Source organism: Struthio camelus, chromosome 2 (assembly GCF_040807025.1).
Source record: "Struthio camelus isolate bStrCam1 chromosome 2, bStrCam1.hap1, whole genome shotgun sequence".
Classification (NCBI taxonomy): Eukaryota; Metazoa; Chordata; class Aves; order Struthioniformes; family Struthionidae; genus Struthio; species Struthio camelus.
Genome location: NC_090943.1, coordinates 52,746,383 through 52,765,654, shown reverse-complemented (window position 1 = coordinate 52,765,654; position 19,272 = coordinate 52,746,383). Strand labels below are relative to the sequence as shown.

Below are 19,272 nucleotides of genomic sequence, written 5' to 3'. Positions count from 1 at the left end.
CTGACTATTCCTGTTGTGCCACTTGGTCTTAATAAAATCCTATCTTCAGATTATTTGTTCAGTTTGCAAGATCATTTTGAATTTTAATCCTGTATTATGAAACGCTCCTAACCTTGCTAATTTGGTATCATCAGATTTAACACATGGTCTGTTCCACCACAATGATGATTTTTTTGTCATTAGCGAAAATATTAAAAAGTACCAGGTCCATGAAAGATCCCATGAAACACTATTTTTGCAGTATTCGTAGGGGAACCTTGGTAATTGTTATACACTGATTAAGTACTATTTTTAAGCAAGCTGTATACTCAACTTACAGTTGTTTGAGCTAGAAAAGAACGTCTGTTCTACAGCTTGAAGGCCAGTTCACCAGGCTTCTGCTCAGGCATGCTTTTTCTTGGGAGCCCTATAGATAGGGACAGGGAAGGCAGTGCAGGCTGGATGAATATTTCTACTTAGAGCAGTTCTGTCCTTGGAGATCCATCTTCCCACCCAATAAATCAGAAGGTTTGGATGTCTCAGACTTACCTCATATGTGCAGATCCAAGGGGGACGTATGTGCAGTTCAGCCTGCTATCAGGGAGGGGCTTGGACACAAAAACTGAAGTCATGTTTCCCCAGTTGATGTATGAGAATCAACACTGTTTAAGATATGAAGAATCTTAAACTGCAGGTGGTGTAGGGACTGTGCTTCCATTACAGAAGGAAAACAAGCTTGCTTGAAGTGTATTTTTCTTGGGAAATGTGTGCTGGCTGTTAGTTTTGCGTATGCTGCTTCCTAGATGTTCAGAAATGTTTTTTTGGTATCTTTTTCGGGAATTTCACAAATTTCGGTTGATCCAGCCTATAGTCTGCTTCCTTTTTTCGAGTTGGGTATTATCTTTTTCCTACGCCTAACCTGGGCTGTCTTTTTTTTTGTTCCTTGCCTGTTGTATCTGATTTTATATGTTGACCTTTTTGTTCTGCCCTTATAAGCTTTTGCTATCTGTTTGCTAGATATTGCTAACATTTCTTTTTTCTGTATGATTTCTTCCAGCTCACCTACGATCTGATTTGGACAAATTGGTCTCTTACCAAATTGGTCTCTTACCTCAACCAGGAAAAGTTGAATCTAAAATCATTTCTTTTCTAATTTAATTGCTATGGGATTCCAACATAATTGAAGGCGTTTGAAGCTTGCTTTCTCAAAGGTCGTTCTGTTCTTCTCCTATTCTTCTCTAAGAATCCGGATTTTCAATCACCTAGTTAGTGTTCTGTCTTTTCCTTCTCGTTCATTTTGATATGAATGCCATCTAGAAAAGCTTTTCCGTTATTCCTTTTCTTCACCTGATATTTCAGAATTTTGTGCATTCCCCACAAGTTTCTGCAGTGTTTATCGCAGTATTTTCCTTAGACAGGTGCATATTTAAACCGTGCATTAATGGTGTCTTGTTGTATGGAGGTTTGAGTCTTTTATAGGGAGGATAAAAGGCTATGAGCCTAACGCTACGTTCCGGACCTCAGAGTTGATGTCTACATACAGATGACCTTCTTCGAGGGGCAGTCTTATGAAAGACGCACTCTTTCAAAATCTCTTTCAGATATACAGAAACTAGAGCTTTCCTAAGGAAATGGGGGGGGGGAGGGGGAAGTTCCTTCCCCTGCTTTGTATTTTGCAAAAGCAGATGAATATGTATTGTGATAGCGGACTCTTTGCACCTTTTTCTGTATTCAGTACTTCATTGGTTGGTGTGTTAGTCTTGCCACTTTTGTCCTGTGTGTCATGAGCAGGAATATGTAAAGTACAATTTTATTAAACTTGGCATTTTTTTGCAACTAGAGCTGATGACAGGACACATGGACAGGACACTTTTAACTTCTAGAAGTTAGAAGACTTCTAGATACAGACTTGAAATAAATGGGAACCTTAGGCTTTGCAGGATGAAAGGCTTGTGCAGAACTTGAATCTTTTCTGCTAGTTACTTAAAGTTAGAATACAAAACCTTCTGGAGACTACTTCAGTCAGAAAGTAAAGTTGGGGCAGAACTAATTTACCAACATAAGCATATAGTATTTCTTGGGCTTGCTTCTCTTTACATATATACTTCATATAGTAATATCAGTAAAATATAGGATATGTAATATGGGGGACTTCACATTCTGGGCATAATTTCTTTACTTCTGTGTTCAGAATAATTAAGTCTGAGCAGTTGCTTTGTGCTTTGGCCAAGTAGGACTGAAGTTCCTTGGGGCAAGAACTCGGTATTTTCTAGGTTTCTTGACAAAGCTCTGTGTCATGTGTAATCAAATTGCTGACCTGTCGTCTTAACTATAAAGATGATGCTATGTGCCAAAGTATGATGAACATATTTTGGAGAACAACCTGTTTTGTTTTGTTTTTTTTTCTTTTCCTTTTTTTAATCTTGATTTGCTCTTTGAATATAGTGTTGAGTTCTTTGGCAAAGTTTAACATTGCTCTCTTGTAAAGCGTGAATCTGGGCAGAGTTGAGTATTTTGGAAGTCTTGAAAAAGTTAGGAGCATTCTAGCTTTGAATGCTACGTATCCTGGAGTCTGAAAAATCATATTTCAAACAAAGATTTCCTGTCTTCCTTTTTAACTCAGTAAAACCAGTGGTCAACACTTTATAACTCCATTTATATCCCATACAGATGAACATGAAAGGTCTAAAAATAAAATAATTGTCTCTTTTTAAGAATTTATCAGTATTCAGAAATTAAGGCATAATTTCTGGAGCACTGTAGTATCAGTAGTATTGCATCAGTTTATTAGTAATGGAGGGCAGTTACTCTGGAGATCTCAAAAATAACCTGTTTGAAAATTCACCAGTATATATTCATAGTTCTTTATAGGCAAACATATAATTCCGGTCTTTTTCCTGTTCTCTGATGGCTCTTCACAGAGTTGAATGATTCCCTGCAACACAGTGGTACTATTCTCTTAAGTTTATGACTAGTGGCCTGGGACTCCTGTGTTCATTTCATTAGCTTGCTCAGTGTCCTTAGTTACCTCAATTTGGGTTTAAGAATGCAAGAAATATCCTGCTGGATTGGACTAAGGATCTGTACAGTCCAGTGCTCTGTCTCTGGCGGTGGAAATGGCCGATGCCATTCAGAGAGAGCACGCTAGTCTTGCCGCTTTCTGCGGTCCCTTTCCTTTGTGTTCCCCTAGTGCTCCAAACTGTCAAGCAGAGCTGTTGGAAGGCACGTCCCTGATTAGTCTTTCTAGTATCTATTAATGGATTTGTTGCCCAGGAATGTGATTAATCCGTTGTCTGAGCCTGATTGCTTTACAGAGTGTGGGATAGGTGTGCACACGTGTGATTCTGAAAGTGCAAGTAGATCAGGTTACTTGCTAGGAGATGCCTGAAGAATATATTCTGTAGCAATCGTTCTGACCCTTTTTTTTGCAGCTAGGGTTTCTCTGTTCCTCAAAGCTTTCAGAATTAAGTATCTTGGTGCTAAATTTATTTTTTCTCCAGAATCTATTAGGTAGAAGAAGAGAGAACTGAGCCAATGTGCATGCTGCCATAGTCACCTTTAATTTTATTACCTCATGTTATAAGAAATAGAGATTCATTTAAATTTATATGGTACCATATGAGGATACTAATAGGAGTGAAAGCAGCACAAAAACTTTTGAGAGAAAGAAGGAGGTTGAATTTTTTTTTTTTACTAACTGATTCAATCTTGGTGGGTAGTTAACACTTTTGCTGGAAGAGCAGCCAAGGCAGGAAGTGTGTTTGCAGGATGAAAAAGGCTGCTGACTTTGGGCTGGGACTTTTTTTTTTTTTTTTTTTTTTTTCCCCTTCCCCTGAAATGTTTCAAATATGCCCTTTCCTGTGTTTAAGCTCCAGAGTTCTGTTGTCAAGGTCTTTAGCTTGGTCTGGAGGACAGAAACGTTAACTGCAGTACCTGCCTTAGGAATGGCTTTTTGACATGGATACATTCTTCCCTGCCTGTAAATTTAAATTTAAACCTTGAAGAGAGTGCTTTAATAGAATAAGAGTTGAAGAGGCAGCACCTTGCATTTGTGTCTCCAGATAAATGTTTTCCATTAACGTTTATGGAGAGAATCTCAGAAAATTAAAGAAAATTAATTTCACTTTTAAAATAAATCAGAAGAACAAAGCTATTAGGCTGAACTTTTCTTTTAAAACTATGGTTTTAGAGCACATAAATAGGGAAAGAAGACCTATTTGGTTCACCTGTTGCAATATAAAATTTGTGAGATATTGACTTGAGAAGCATCAGATGGGAATATACAGAATAAAAGGAATAGCAGGTAACACGGGAAGGTCATGGAAGAGCCAGCTTTGTGTGAATGGCATTGTCTGTAGTCTCAGTGGCTTTGACTACATAATTGGCAGGAGTGTATATGCAGCGATTACCAGAAATACTGAATTAAACAGAACCAGGGGCAAAGGTTCTTCCTGTACATTTGTCTTTGAACATACCAAAATCTGTTTTGAGGTTTTTTTTTTTTTTTTTTTTCTCTTTACAATACTTGCAGTGGTATTGGAAATACTAAAAGCTAGTGCCATTCTGAAGGGCTTTCATTTAAAAAAAACAAAAACAAAAAAAGACTGACCAAATTAGACAACTGACTCATCACATACCTGTGAGGACTTCAAAATTCTAGTATAAAAATTTTAGTTTAGCAGGCAGTTTCAAGAAAGCAGTATATGTAGCATCATTTTAGTCCTGTAGTAAATGATAAAACCACAACATTTCTACTGAAAAGTCAGTTTGTACTTTAATATAATTGCTGCCAGGGCAGATACATTACGTTTACCAGCAATCTGAAATTAGCTTCACAGTTTTAACTTACTATTGCTGAATACCGATTGTCAAGTCATGATACCTGTGGTTTAAACAACCTCTTCATGTAAGGATAAAGGAAGCTTTTCAGCAGGTGGCTTGGGGTTTTTTGTGTTTTTTAACTGAGTAATCTGTACAGGTCTTCCATAAGTTCCATCGCTTCCACCTTCATTGTGTTAACACTAGACAATAAGGATAGGAGTTTTTTTTTGAAGGAACAAGATAAAAACCAAAATTTGATTTTATCTAGAGTAGCTGCATGGAGTTGTATGGAATGGAGGGAATCTGGATTTGGAATCACAGATCAAAAGTGTGCGTGGGAAAAAAGCCTGGGTTTAAGCCAAAGAACTGTGTAACAAAATAAAAAAATAAATTGTTGAAATATATTGTTAAGGGGAACTTACAGTTTTAATTTTTTATCTTCAGTGCTCACCATGGCCTGATACTCCAACTTTTGTAAACAACAGTCCTACTCCTGCTCCAGCTTTTACCTCTGCTCAACATAGTACTTACAGTGTCCCCGACAGGTAAGTTTCTTTTCTGTAACCTAATTTAAGATAACATTTTAAAATCCGGCTTAATTAAAAGTACTTTTAAAGTAAATCTGGAAGGTTGCAACTGTTTCCAGTTCTGTTGGGGAATGACAGCTAGATTAATGTCTTGACTTATTGATTTATTTTAGAGTTGGACCCTTGCATCAAGTGATTCAACTATAAAATAACTTCTTTTGCCCCCAAATGCCGTTTTTCTTTCTCGCTATTCACTGTTGGGAACTTTTCGTCTTGTCCTTTGGTGTACAGCAAAGGCTATACCTTTCAAACATTCTAATTTAGTCCTTATCAGTGTATGAAAACTATATTGCTTCTTCCAGTAAGCACATACTCCACACCCCTCATTTACCCTGTTAATGTAATTTGTAAGAAAAAAAAAAAAAAAAACAAGAATAATCTTTAGAAGCTTTTTAACAGACATTGTATAGGTAAAAACATTTTGCATTAAGGCATTAAATAAACTACTGCAATTAAACTTGGATGATCAAGGATTGATTTGTAGTGGTATTGTCTGGCCTATACACTTTTCTTCCGCGTGCCTTATATTTTACTATCTCTGTCTCAGTCACCGTTTGTTTTCAAGACAAGTAACTGGCCATATATCCTCCTGTGAGTGTTGGTAAAGCTGCTTCTCCAACTGATAGAGAATAGGAACCAGATGACTTGCATACCAAAGTGTGACAGTGTTTCCCTTACTGTTTAACTTTACTAAGTTTCTCCCTATGTTGTTTTTGTCTTTGAATGGAGACATTTATTGTTTGGGGAATTTCCTATTATCTTTCACTAAGCTTGAGTATTTTCTTCATAAGACTCTAGTAATACTATCTTTTTCTCTCTCTCTCTCTCTCTCTCTCCCTCTTTCTCTCTTAGCAATTCTTCCTCCCCAAATCATCAAGGAGATGGAACTTCTCAAGGCTCTGGAGATGTGAGTGTTTGTTCTCTGGTATTGATCATGGCCGTAGTTGCACAAAGGCTTATGTTTGTTTCAGTACATTTGATTTATACCTAGCTTGATGTTAATGTGTATTGAGGAAAAGTGCTTAACTGAGTGAGATTTTTTTTCTTTTTTTTCCTTTTTTTCTTTTTTTTTTTAATACCCACATTATCATATTCAACCTTGTTTCTTACAGCAACTTCATCCTTCAGCCACAATCCAGGAAACTCAGCAATGGTTGCTCAAACATAGGTTCTCTACCTATACAAGGCTTTTTTCAAATTTCTCAGGTATATATGATATAACTTTTTATTTACAGTTTTTCTTTGGGTTAACATGCAAGTTTGGTGTGGGAAATATTCTGTAAAAATAAATTATAGAATCAATATTTAGTGTAACTTTCTAATTTGCTTATGAAAAGTTCAGTTTGCATTGGAAGATAATTTTATTCTAATTTCCTGTTGTGCAAATTGACCCGATACCCAAAAGTGAAACTAGGTTCTATTTTCCTGATGACGGCTCACAAACTCATTTTAAGCTTGATTAGTCCCTTGATAAAAATGAATGAATTTGAGTCAGCGAAGCAGACCATCTGCTTTGGTATGCTGTTTCCTAATGGCAGCCAGTATGTGGTGATCTGGAAGAAAGGGCAAAAAATTACTCATTAGGTAGTTGTAGAGTATTTGATACCTTCCCCGTGATAGATCTTTTCTTTGGGGTTAGATTTAACTATAACATATGAAGCTTTCATTCCTTCCAAACTCTGAAGCTCTGGACAGTCTTCGAAGCCACAGAAATGGCAAATTCTTTTTTGCAGTGAACTCTGCTTGAAGGAAAGAACAAATTTCAAAAGAACAGGAAAGTTTTTACCTATACGTATGTCTACATTTTTTTTCCCCCCCCCATTTCCAAAAAAGTCTGCTTGCTCTTTCCTAAATGCGTATCAGTGTAGTTTCCACTATAGGCGTGTAAGCACGAACGGCAACAGAGGCAGTGTCTGGAGCTATGTTATTGCCCTTTGCTTCCTTAATCTTCCATATAATTACATGAAGGGTGAGATGGCACCTTACGCAACTGAGTGAGCACGATCCCTTCTCAGTTCTTTGTTGTCACACGTGATGGAGAGAATGTGATGAATGACTCCATCGTGCTCTGCCTCCTCGCTTAGCCCATACATCTTTCAGAAGTCCTTTCGTACCAGGCCACTGTCACCGGTTGAGATCATGTTCCTTCAGCTTGATCTTGTAAGGACTGCAGCCTGCCTATAAAGTAGGGGTTTTCTGATGTGGCGTTCCTGACATCCGTAAGACTTATTAAAGCTTTGTCTTTTCTGTAGCTAATTATTTCTATTTGCAGCTGCCTAAATGTTTCCTGCCTAAAATCCATGCTGTCTTCTGCTAGGAAGTGCAAGTTTTATGAAGTAAGCTCATGCTTAGCCTTTGAGCAAGTTGTGAAGGTACCATCTATCTTCTAAGAGCTCACTAGTGAATGAGCCAGTGTTGCAGTAGGCTCTCCAGCAAACAGCATGGTTACATGGCATTGAGAAAACAATTTAGATATAGTTATGGTGACATCAATATGGGCAGTAATAACTGAAATTTTGTATTCGGAGACTGCAAAGGACCCCAGTGTTTTCCTATGCACAGGCAGTATAACTTCTCCAAATACTATTCAGCAGACGGTCACAAGATATCGAGGCCTGTAGAAAAGTTGCAGCTTTTGACACGTAAGAACGTGACTTCTTCCTGAACAAACAAAATAACCACAAATGTGTAAGAACCACTTGGCAGTCCTGGAGGTCTCTGCATTAAATTGGTGCCTTTCCTGAATTTTGCTTCTCAAAGTGGCACAGTACACCTAGCAAAGAAACCTTGTTCCTGCACATCTGTGGGCAGTGCCACTGCAAGATTCCCTTGAACAAACAGTATCTCCAGGCTCAAGACCTGACGCGCTGCGTCGCTGATAATCAGTGAGATGCTTTTATTTTAAATACTATAGGACGTAACAGAAATGCACAATGTTTTAGTCATCCCTCGCAGTGTTAGAAATTCACCATTTATTCTTCTGCTTGTGGTCGGTTTTTGACCTATGCTTCTTATGCTATGACTGCTCAGCTTTCCTAGTAAACTTTAGTATGAAATTTCTGAAAAGGACCCTTTGAAAACTTTTAACCAGTTCTTTATCATCTTTCTTTGTTCACAGGCATCTAATACTATCTTGCTAATCTGTTTCATTTGAAGCAAGAGGTGTAGCTTTTATTATGTTCCTTCAGATTTTTTTTGATATAGTACTTAAAGGTTTATGACAAATTTTTCTAGCTGGCTTTTACCCATAACTTCTTAGATCTTCTGTGGAATATTTTCATAAATAAGGTAATTTTTTTCTGTCTTTCCACTTGTCTATCACAGTAACTGATTTTTCAAACTGTTATTTACTTTATTGACACCTATGCCACTTCTAAGAAGTATACTTCCTTCCATTCTGTCTTTAGATCTGTTTAGTATCATTTTATAGAAGCTTCTTTTTCTGAAGTTAATTTCCTGGGAAGCAGTTGTTTTCACAGATCACACGGTATTCTCAGGCTCATTTAAAAAAAAAAAAAAAATTACTTATGTCCAGAAATATCCCACAAGGTGCATCCCACCCCATAGGCTGCTGATCTACTGGCTTGACAACCCTGAGTTAGTTGACGCAAACCTTCAGCAATATCTTCTAAGGAATAAAATGTAGTAACTTACGCACGTGGCAGGGTATGATATACTAGTTGAATGCCTGTCATGATTCAGTTTAAAGTCATTGCTTAGAATAAACCATCATGTATTTTGCTCAAATACACTAACCCAGGTGTCAGCTAAAACTTTTGAGTCGCTTAAGCCATCCTCTTACATACAGATACAGAACAGTCATCTGCCTCTACTAAAATTGCATGTCTTGCAGTTTTTCTGTTTTTTCCAAAAATGTGGCCGCCATCAAGTGAAACTAATTGCCTTTGGCAAAATCAGGCGTTTTTCATAATGCTAGCTATTGCCTATTCTAAATTGTCCTTGCTTGTTCATGTTTGCAGGATTCCACTTTTATAACGGTTGCATTTGTTACTCTTGGTTTAAATGAGTTTCTGATTTCTTTTTTAAAGTCTAGGTGTTCTACAATAAACTTTAAATCTGCATGTGTTTCTCCAGGTGCTGATTTATTAAAGCTGACAAGAGAAGATCTGGTACAAATCTGTGGTCCAGCCGATGGAATTCGGCTATATAATGCACTGAAATCCAGGTAAAATTCTGAATGTGAAATTGAATGGTTTTTGTCCTGTTGTAGACTAGAATCCCCCATCCTTGGAGTAGGAGATCTGGGAGATCACAGTTCAGCAACTGGATGGGCATATGCCTGTGTGAGCTGTCTCGAGCACTGGCATGAATATGCTCAAGAAGAAGACTTTGTGTACACCTTCAGGGCAGAGCACAGAAGAGATGCAGATACTGATGCGTTCAGAAGTAGACTGTGAGACTGGTAGCAAGCAGTTGGGCACTACTAATTTCTTGGAGACAGATAAATTTATTGCCAAGAAACAAAGCTTCTCATTTAGGTGAGATAAAAACAACCATAAGTCTTTGAGGTTACAGCTAGTAATTATCAACACATACAGCATCCTAACTGATCTGTCTGATTCTGACTGAAATGGGTATTTACTGCCGTTGACCTTTATAAGAATTGTCGCTGCTCTTCATCCAGTCATTACGTTCCAGGATTCCAATAAGCAGTGTTTTGATGAATGTGAACTGATTGAAATTTTGTTTAAATCAGGTGTGCTAGCACCTGAGAGACCAGTCATTGCTTCTGATATTGAATCATTAGATGAATTTTTTTTTTTTTTTTGGTCTGAGAAAGAAAACATTTTAAGTTAACTATTACCGTAATGAATTCATATTTGTGACGCATCAGTTTCCTTATTTTGCCAAGAAAGTAAGCCTTTCTTTAACTTGTGATCGGTTTGAATTGCAGGTCTGTTAGGCCCCGTTTAACAATCTATGTCTGTCAGGAGCCATCAAGGAGCATACAACTGGAAAGACAAGATGCAGGCAATGGTGATAACAGCAATGGTGCAATATATGGTATGGCACATCGGGAGTTTCTAACTTTTTTTTTTTTGTCTGAACACATATAAAACAAGATGGGTGAGAAGGAAAAAAAGACTAGTGAAGAGGTCTGTAATGGTTTGTTTTTTCAACAACTGGAATTGGGTTTCTGGTATACAGATAAACTGCAGGAAGTTGTCCTCAGAATGTAAATGTCCCAACAAGTGTTGGGATGATGACAGAGCAGTTGTAACACAGCAAAGGATGAACAGGAACTTAAAACCTCTGAAGACTGAATCACAGATTTTTTCAGTCCATTGGTAAAGTCAACTGTAGTTACTTGGAGAACTAATTAAGGAGCTCTCAAATTAGCTGTGTGGTGTTGTACAGCCAAGATAATAACTAGGTGAACGTAGACGAACATAAAAGCTAGCTGCAAATTGAAGACTTACATTCTTGCCCATTTTCAGTTACGTTCTACTGTCCTCGTCTATGCAACTGAAATAAAAATGGCATGGTCTGGAGAAGGGAAAACAGCCAAGCTGTGTACTGGCTCATGATTTTAATATTATTTTCCTGGGAGGCAGCTGTTGTTCCAACACAGATGGGAACTTAATGTTTAATTGCAAATTCACAGCAATCTTATAATTAAGAGCATGGAGTGATTTGAAATTATTATTCTCTTGCTCTTGACTTTGAGGGAAGAAACACCCCACCCCCATTCCCCACCAAGAAATCTGTAGAATCCTTACAGGCTGATGCTGTAACAGTGCTTGTGTGTTTTCCACGCAAGAACCAGGGGTGGAAGAGGATCTGTAAGTAGGACGCTGTCTGTCAGAATATCTAGGTTTTTTCCTTCAAATGTCTTCAGTTTGCAGTTTGGGATGGAAGAGTGTCCATGCATGGAACGGCTAAGGGCTTCTAGCACCATTAATTAAAGCTGTAAAACTGTAACTACAACATCAAACTATGAGTAGCTACTTCATGATACTGTTCTGTTTGTTTGCTCTGCCATATTTCCCCTCTCTGTCTGAATCATTTCCTCAGAGCTGCAGAGTTGAAAAAGGCAAAAGGCTTTCTTTACCCAAAAAAAAAAAAAAAAAAGTTTGGATACCCATTTAACGCAACAGCATAGTATTACTGGTAAAAAGTATTACCTGCTTCTTTTGAGACAGTCCAAAACTGTTCCCAAAGTCATCCTTAGATGACTCTTTAAAGATCCATTTAGTTCTGTTTCAGAGATGACTAAGTCTTTTTGTGCAGGATACTGGAAAAAAATACGGAAGTTGCCTTCAGTATCAGAGCAAGCAAAAGCTTACCCCTATTCAGAGAGTTGTACTTACAACAGATTTACTTTGAAAGAAAAGTCAGGGCAGTTTATGCTTGCTAATGAGAACAGGAGGACAGTAAAGTAAAGTCTTTCAGCTGTTAATATTTTTGAAAGCAAGGACTATAAACAACAAACCTTTTAATGTAGTTACTTGTTCTAAATTAGTACAATGCTTATTTAAATAGATTTTTTTTTCTTTTTTTGTAGTTTATCATGCAATCTACTTAGAAGAAATGGCAGCCTCAGAAGTCACACGCAAGCTTGCTTTGGCATTTAATATTCCTCTGCATCAGATCAATCAGGTTTACAGACAGGGTCCCACTGGTATCCACATTCTTGTTAGTGATCAGGTAATGGGGATTTTACTTTATTGATTTTTTTTTTTTTTTTTTATTAATTGAATGGAGGAGTTTCTCATGCAGGCTTCTTTAGTTACCGTTATTTCTGTTTGATGATGCAACCTAGTGTCTTCTGATGTTTTGACTGTTTTTCTTCTTTGCATTAAAATAAGCAGAAGCAGCCTTTAAACATGTCACTTTAATCTCTTCCTCATACCTGAATAATTTCAAACTATAAGAAGTGAAAGACACCTGGCCTTCCTTCTTATGTAGTGCTGAGATGCTGCAGTAATTAGTTGGTATGTAGTGAGCATGCCAAAGGCAGGAAGCATCTAAATAATGTTTAAATACCCTTGAACAGGGATTACTCGAGCATCTGCCACAATTGCATAGGCTATGGTGATAGGCTCCCAACTGGTGGTCACATGGGGTGAACTGAGTAGTAACACGCGATTATTTTAACAGTAATGAATTTTAATTTATTTTAGTGTATAACTGTCGTCTTTGAACACTTGCTGAATAAAACCAAAATATGCAGTTACTTATAAAAGGCTGTGCTTAATGTCTGGTGTAATTTTTTTTCTTTTCTATTGGTCATACTCAGGATGGTTCACACTGTTCTTTTTTTTCTGTAGATGGTTCAAAACTTTCAAGATGAGAGTTGTTTCTTATTCACCACAATAAAAGGTAGGGTGTCTTTTATGATAGTTAAAAACATAATTTTTTTTTATTCCACCAGGGAGACTTACTTGCTTAAAGCAGAGTGCTATTCTAGTACAACACCTTCAAGGAAAGCGCTATGGCAGTGCCAGTAAAGGCTGACTTGTGAGAAGGAAACTGCATACAGTAGTGGCAGAAAGCGTTCGCAAGTCTCTCTCCTTTCCTCGCCAGACCTTTCACGTTCTCTGTAGCACTTCAGTGTTTTCTCCAAGCTTTCAACTCGGAACTAGTGCAGCACTTGGTAACAAACCTCATTTTAAAATTCAGTCACTCGACATGGAAGAGTGCTCACTATTACGGTTACTGAGCATGGTGAATTTTCAAAATAATAATTAAAATCTGTCAGCAGGTTTAAGTTCAGAAACAAAATGTTCACCAAGTCCTGAGAGTTGGCAGAACTGAGCTGTAACATTTTGTGCTTTCATTGCTCGTAATCATCTTTAGTACCTTGTTGCTGTAGAGGGGACCTGGCCTTTTTGCTCACGCAAGACAACGCTGTGTCTCCTCTGCCTAACAGAGGCTCACATTTATCAATTTGTTGTTCCCTGTAAACTAGTAAACTTAACCTGGAACATTCATAGAATAAACTCTTCCAGTACTCTCAAACAGGTAGACTCATTTAATTGCATATATGCAGTTAAACTGGGATTAATCTGAACTTAGTCTATAAAGAAAGAGCATTGTTCAGGTTTCCTCAGTAGGTGGAGTGAATCTCCCTTTTCACACTAGTTGTCGAGATGAACACCATGTTTTTGTAGAAATCCCATTTATTTTTGTGATAAAAGTTGGCAGCAGTTGCCACAACCAGTAGACAAGTTTGACTCTCTGGACATTTTAATTAAAAAAAATTGTCCCAACTGTGACGAGCCAACTATAAATTGTTAATCATAACTTATTTGCTTCAGCATGAGGAAAAAACTTTAGATTTTTTTTTTGCTGTACACAAACTGTTTTCTTTAGAAAGCCCACTTCAGTTTTTGCAGCGTTTTGATGTGAAACCAACATAGTATAAAAGTCTATTTCTGTAATTAGTATTTAGTTACCTGTTTGTCTCAGTTGTTAAGCCTTTTGATGGTGCTGCTAGCTTAAGTAAGTGTAAAAATCCCCAGGATTTTATTTAACGTCGTTTCCATTTGGTTTTCTAGCTTAAGGCTGAGCATCATAAAATAGGTGATTAAAAGCCAGATACACTAAGGATATGTATTGGGCTTGCAGATGATGGCTTTCTTCTATGATAGTAACTGCAACTGTCAAATCAGCTGGTTTTAATATGCAACAGGAAGAGTTCAGAAATAACTGCAAACTGGAGAGATTTTAAAAAGTTAATTCTTCAGGCATTTAGTCTGAATAGCAATTTACTCACGTTTCATTTTTCAAATTTTACTATGTCACAGTCTCTGTAATTAATAAAGAACAAATAAGTAAGTTCATTTTTTTGACATTTTGGTGGAGCTGCTGCTAGTATATCTGTGGTTCTGCTTATGAAAGACTACCGCTTCTTTCTCTTTCAGCTGAAAATGAAGGTTTCCATATAATTCTGAAGTGATGTCACACATGTGCTAGACTGAAATTTCAATGCAGACTGAAGTCCTGCCTAAAGATTATGAAGATCATCCAAAAACTTGGGATCTAACTTCACTGTATAAGATGTTTCATATTGAAAACACAAAATGACCTTTCTAATGAGCTGTTTGATAGGTGAACTTTCTTATCACTGCCATAGCTAAGTGTCCTCATGAGAGGTATAATGCCATGACAGCTTACGTACAGGCATGGAAGACAATGTAAGCAAAGGTGCTTGCCCTTTCCTGAAATAAGGCAAAATATGGCCAGTAGATACAGTTTCTAGAAGTGGAACACTATTCCTCTTCTATTATCTGTATCCAATTGGAGATGAATGTAAACTTATTTTAGGGCATTTACCTTTCTGTGCCAGTTTGTCTATTACTTGCTTGTACCTTATGCTGATTTTATTTTTTGATGTTAGCAGAGCACATATTAATCTGTGTGGAGATGAGTAGTTAAGCTGATAGTGATCAGGTTGTCAGGTCTTTGAGAGTAAAGCTGTTAAAACAGCTTCCCATGTAAATTGTGTATAAGAGTGTATGTAAGAAGTGTAAATGCCAGAATAGGGCTTTTAGGAAGTCCTAGACAGATGCAATATATGCATGCAGCAAACTGCATTATCAATTGTACCTTACTGGAAGGATTAATATAAATCCTATGGGGTACCAAGTAATTGTGTTTTGCTTTAACAAATTTAATGGAAAAGAATTGCCTATGCATCCTTTATCTTTAGTTTCCTAGGTTCTCTGCAGAGCACTGCTGCAGTTTAACTCTTTGCTTGTAAAATTGTGGGTTTAAAAATACTAGCAGTGAGACATGGATTTTTTTATGACTTCTTAATGGAATTATGCTAATGAGGGACATCATTGACCCACTGGCACCAAGGGGCCATCATAGCTTTCAGCAACATCAAATAAATTGTTTAAGAAACACTAAATATACACCATTTAAGTCTCCTTACCAGCAGGTAAATGCCTTGCTGTAGTCACTATTATGGACAAGTATCTTACCTTTTCTGTTGACTTTTCTTTGCCCTCAAATCCACACTGTAAAACTGTTACAGTGCCTCTTCCATATGACCAAATATTTACTTTACTTTGAAACAAGCAATGTGCTTTTTCAGTATTTTGGATATTTCGTGTAAGGACAGGGCACTGCATTTCCTATGTTAACAAAGGCTCAACTGTTGAGGTACTTAAAGGTGGGGGAATATTTGAAAAGGTATGAAATGACAGTTTGATATCTGCCATTTTGCGCCTTTTGAAAGTTTCCACCTTGATCTCTAGCTTAAAACGCTTGGGAACAGTTTGCTTTTTATGCTGCAGTGTGCATTGTAAACAACTACTACAGCATGTTAAAAAAAGCAACTTTGATTTGTCATTCCCTCTTTCATAACTGGCTCAAGTGCTTAGCAGAAAAGCTTCTTAAAGCTGTAGCATTTTGAAAATTTAAATTCATGGAAGCTAGGTTCCTTCCTATTTCACTTTTTCTGCACTGAAAGTAAAATTTGATGTACTTACTTAAACATTTCTGCCTATAAATTGTTCATCTATGGGTATTGTTTGGGCCTAGTATTTTATTGAACTGACAATTGTGTCTTTTCAACTTAGCACCATTTTCAAATCCAAATGTTTTATAAAAGTGGAAAAATCCTTGATCGAAAAGTATCCAAATATCTAATTTTAAAGAATATTGAAAGTTGTACAGTAGTTTGTCCAGCTCACTTGAAATTGGAATTAAATTATGGCACCAGCAAATTGCTTTTGTTTTTTTTTAAATAAGATGTACACATTTCAATTTAAGTATAATAAATGTTTTTCAATAATTTTTTAAATGTGCTTTTTTCTTTTTATTTTCCACATTTACTTCTACTATATACTAGAGATACCTTTGCTATTAAGATGTAGAAATTGCAAGACCTACTCGAACAATTCATTTTAAAAAAAGGTACATAACTGAACCAAACCACTGCTGTAATTTTTCCTGCACCCAACACACACAAAGAGCTGCTGCTTCTAAGAGAAGACTTCAGATTTGAAATAATTGAAACAAATCCAAATTTGACATCAGCTGATTGTTTATTTAAGTGTCCTATATCAGAGTAGGTTCCATTTGTTTTTGTACATCTTTAATGCCATAGACTTACAACATTCGTTATGTTCTTAGAAAAAAAATGAGCCAACAAAAGGCAATACATTTTGACATACTGGTACCAATGACTTTCCTGGTACAGCTGAGAATAAAATCTGCTTAAAACTCTCCATTATAGTAATATCTTAATGGAAATCTAAGTATGATTGTAAGAACACTCCTTTACTACTGTGCAAAACAAGCCATAGTTGGCTTATTAGCAGTAGTAAAGAAAGACATTCATCTACTGCAGTATAATAATCTTCAATTTAGCCTCAAAGTTCAAATCTGAATTTGCCATCTGTAGCATCACAAATGCAACACAGCATATTAGCAACACAGTTTTGCCCTAGAAGGCTCTTAATGGTCACACTCGCTTTTTAAAAGCGTTTCTAAACATTGGGGAAACTGCAGTATTATCCAGTAGTTCCACCGACTGCTTTTTAATAAAGCCAGTATTTCTATTAGGTTTGAGTAAACAAACACACAGGCCCTGGCTGCTTAAAACCTACACGTGCACACACACGCGCACACACTCTCAATCTTACACAGAAACGTTTTCTGAACAGTTGAGAAGTTTATCTATCTTGGATAATTAGGTTGCTTAATATAAAAAGTTGTTTATTTACTCTCTAGCACTGAAAAACTAAGGATGAAAGCATGGCCTTAAGAGTTAGTTAATACTTAAGATTTTTATTATTATTTTTCTTCAGAAATTGACAGCTGCTTAAATAACCCAAATGTGAAGTTTGGCTTTTTACATTTTTTTAAAACAACAGGTTTGGTTTGGTTCAACTCCTGCCTACAGGTTTATTTTGCCCATCTGCTTGCTATAGTCCCTAAAAATGGGCTGGACAAACAGCTGGGATTGAACTCCTTGCTCCATTGTAGATTCTGTAGAAGAGCATAAATCTTGTATCCCTCTTCCTAGAACTGCTGCAGCTTTTCATCACAAACCGAGGTAACAGAGCACACGGTAATGGCATTACAGTAAGCACCATGAATGATTGTGGCAGCCAATTACAGTAGAGTGCACAAGCTCTACCACAGTGGATTCTTTAGTCCTTTAAAGGCTGACGGCATTGGGCATAAAACGTGCTTCAGTAACCAGCAAGCTTTAGAGGAACACACAGTTCAATTGAACCAAGTTCAAAAATCTGAAAAAATATTTCTATAGTTATCTGGAGGTACTATCTTACCTTTCGACATCACCTATTATGGCCCGTTTTATGTAACCAAATATGAAGCTGAACCATGAAAGAGAGTACACTGTTGTGCTCTAAGAGCTCATGATTACCTTGCATTTTTTGGTCAAAATCTGCTAAAGCTGATTTGTCCTTAAACCTGATATTTAATCTGTCTTGTATGTTACAGAGCAGCAGTTTCATGTTTTGTGTGTGACTGACTGGAGCCCCACGTCATTATATTAGAACTTCACACGGAACAGTGCTTACAAATGCAAATCTACTTCCAGGTTTAGTGAACTTCCACAGAGTAGCTGCTACACTGAAACGCCCCCACATTTTACACAGTACTTCAGTTCTCATGCCAACAGAAGGATGGAGGTATCAAAACAAACCAAATAACAACACCTACTTAATCCACATCGGCATATCACTTAAGATTCTTTTACCTGGAAAAATGCTTTTCTTGTCACAAAACTGGATGACCAAACATAACCATTACGACTGTCATGAAACTGACTCCTCCCCAACCACCTTCAGTCCAATTCTTTTCTTCAACGACCAAAAAAAAAAAAAAATAGAATTTTCTGTGTGATGCACTTACTGTCAAAGAATAATACAGCATCTGCAGAGGCGCTGTCCACCCCCTCCTACCGAAGGAGGGGGAGTTACTGGAGCAAAGTAAGCGTGAACTTTCACATGAGGTAGATGAGCCTGTGGATGAAAATTCTGTGTCTTAGTGGGAGAGAATAAAAACTTAGCTAGTAAGTAGGAACGTACACCTCAACTACTGCCAAGCCAACTCTCGTTAAGGTTGGTAAGCTAAAAAGCATTACACACTTGATATGATTTAAGCTGTCTTGTCCTGACACGGATTTCTAGTGTTCCATCCAGCTAAGCCACACTAACATTTGGGCACACTCACCTGTTTGGGGTCCCACTTATTTCCCAATATAGCACTGATCAGCCAAAGAGCTCTCTGTCAAAACAGGTATGTGTTCTGCTGCAGAAGAGAGATGGATTCCTGGCTACTGAAGAAAGACTTGTCTGTATCTCGTCTCCCATATTCCCCTGGTTCTCTCATCCTAGAAAGCAGCATGGAATAGAACAGGGCATCTGCCCTCAGTAGTCACTACCAGGGATGAGCTTCCCAATTTCAAAAGTGTTTGGAGGTGAACCTGTGTAGTACTGAGCTGCAGACAAGATTAGCATGGAGGCTAAATGCTGTTCCCAAGTTAGGCCGTCCCTGATCTAACAGGGGAAGTACATGGAGGAAGAGTTTTAATTTGTGGCTGGATTCCAGGGCCTAACTGCCCTACAACCCATTAATTGAAATTTCCATGCAGACGCTTTACTATCAATCAATCAGCTCTGTATATTAAGAATGTATTTTGGGAGAGTTAAAGGAAGAATGCCACTACACAATCCTAAAAGTCTGGAAACCCATATTTAAAAATACATATGTAGAAAGCAAAAGAAAAGCACTATCATTCCAACAGCACGAGTTATCTTGAGTTATCAACAGAATTAGACAATAATTACTGCTCATACAGAAAAGTCATGATTAGTCCCTAGAGATGGGAACCTAAGAGAACGATACTCAAACTCTTTTTCTGCTCTCTTTTGCT

General features: G+C 37.3%; 2 protein-coding genes across 6 annotated transcripts in view; one reads left to right on the top strand and one right to left on the bottom strand.

The window, feature by feature from the left end:
• UBP1 (upstream binding protein 1) overlaps positions 1-16,164 on the top strand; it is a 38,316-nt gene extending 22,152 nt beyond the window's left edge. For both annotated transcript variants that reach the window (XM_068935726.1, XM_068935727.1), the window contains 8 exons: positions 5,245-5,345; positions 6,240-6,294; positions 6,500-6,593; positions 9,483-9,573; positions 10,303-10,412; positions 11,914-12,056; positions 12,680-12,731; positions 14,276-16,164. In XM_068935726.1, coding sequence (XP_068791827.1) covers positions 5,245-5,345; positions 6,240-6,294; positions 6,500-6,593; positions 9,483-9,573; positions 10,303-10,412; positions 11,914-12,056; positions 12,680-12,731; positions 14,276-14,310 — 681 coding nt within the window. In that variant the 3' untranslated portion in view covers positions 14,311-16,164. The remainder of the gene's footprint in view (positions 1-5,244; positions 5,346-6,239; positions 6,295-6,499; positions 6,594-9,482; positions 9,574-10,302; positions 10,413-11,913; positions 12,057-12,679; positions 12,732-14,275) is intronic.
• FBXL2 (F-box and leucine rich repeat protein 2) overlaps positions 6,591-19,272 on the bottom strand; it is a 65,567-nt gene continuing 52,885 nt past the window's right edge. Inside the window, exons 15-17 of one of the 4 annotated variants that reach the window (XR_011139743.1) lie at positions 18,249-18,358; positions 11,534-11,643; positions 6,591-6,940 (exon numbers count right to left, since the gene is read on the bottom strand). Coding sequence is in view for 3 of the 4 variants with exons in the window: in XM_068935730.1 (XP_068791831.1) it covers positions 18,251-18,358 (108 nt within the window). In the remaining variant the exon portion in view is untranslated. Of the gene's footprint in view, positions 6,941-11,533; positions 11,644-13,931; positions 14,068-17,137; positions 18,359-19,272 lie in introns of those variants that run through there. The other 3 variants (XM_068935730.1, XM_068935729.1, XM_068935728.1) reach the window with 3 other exon arrangements.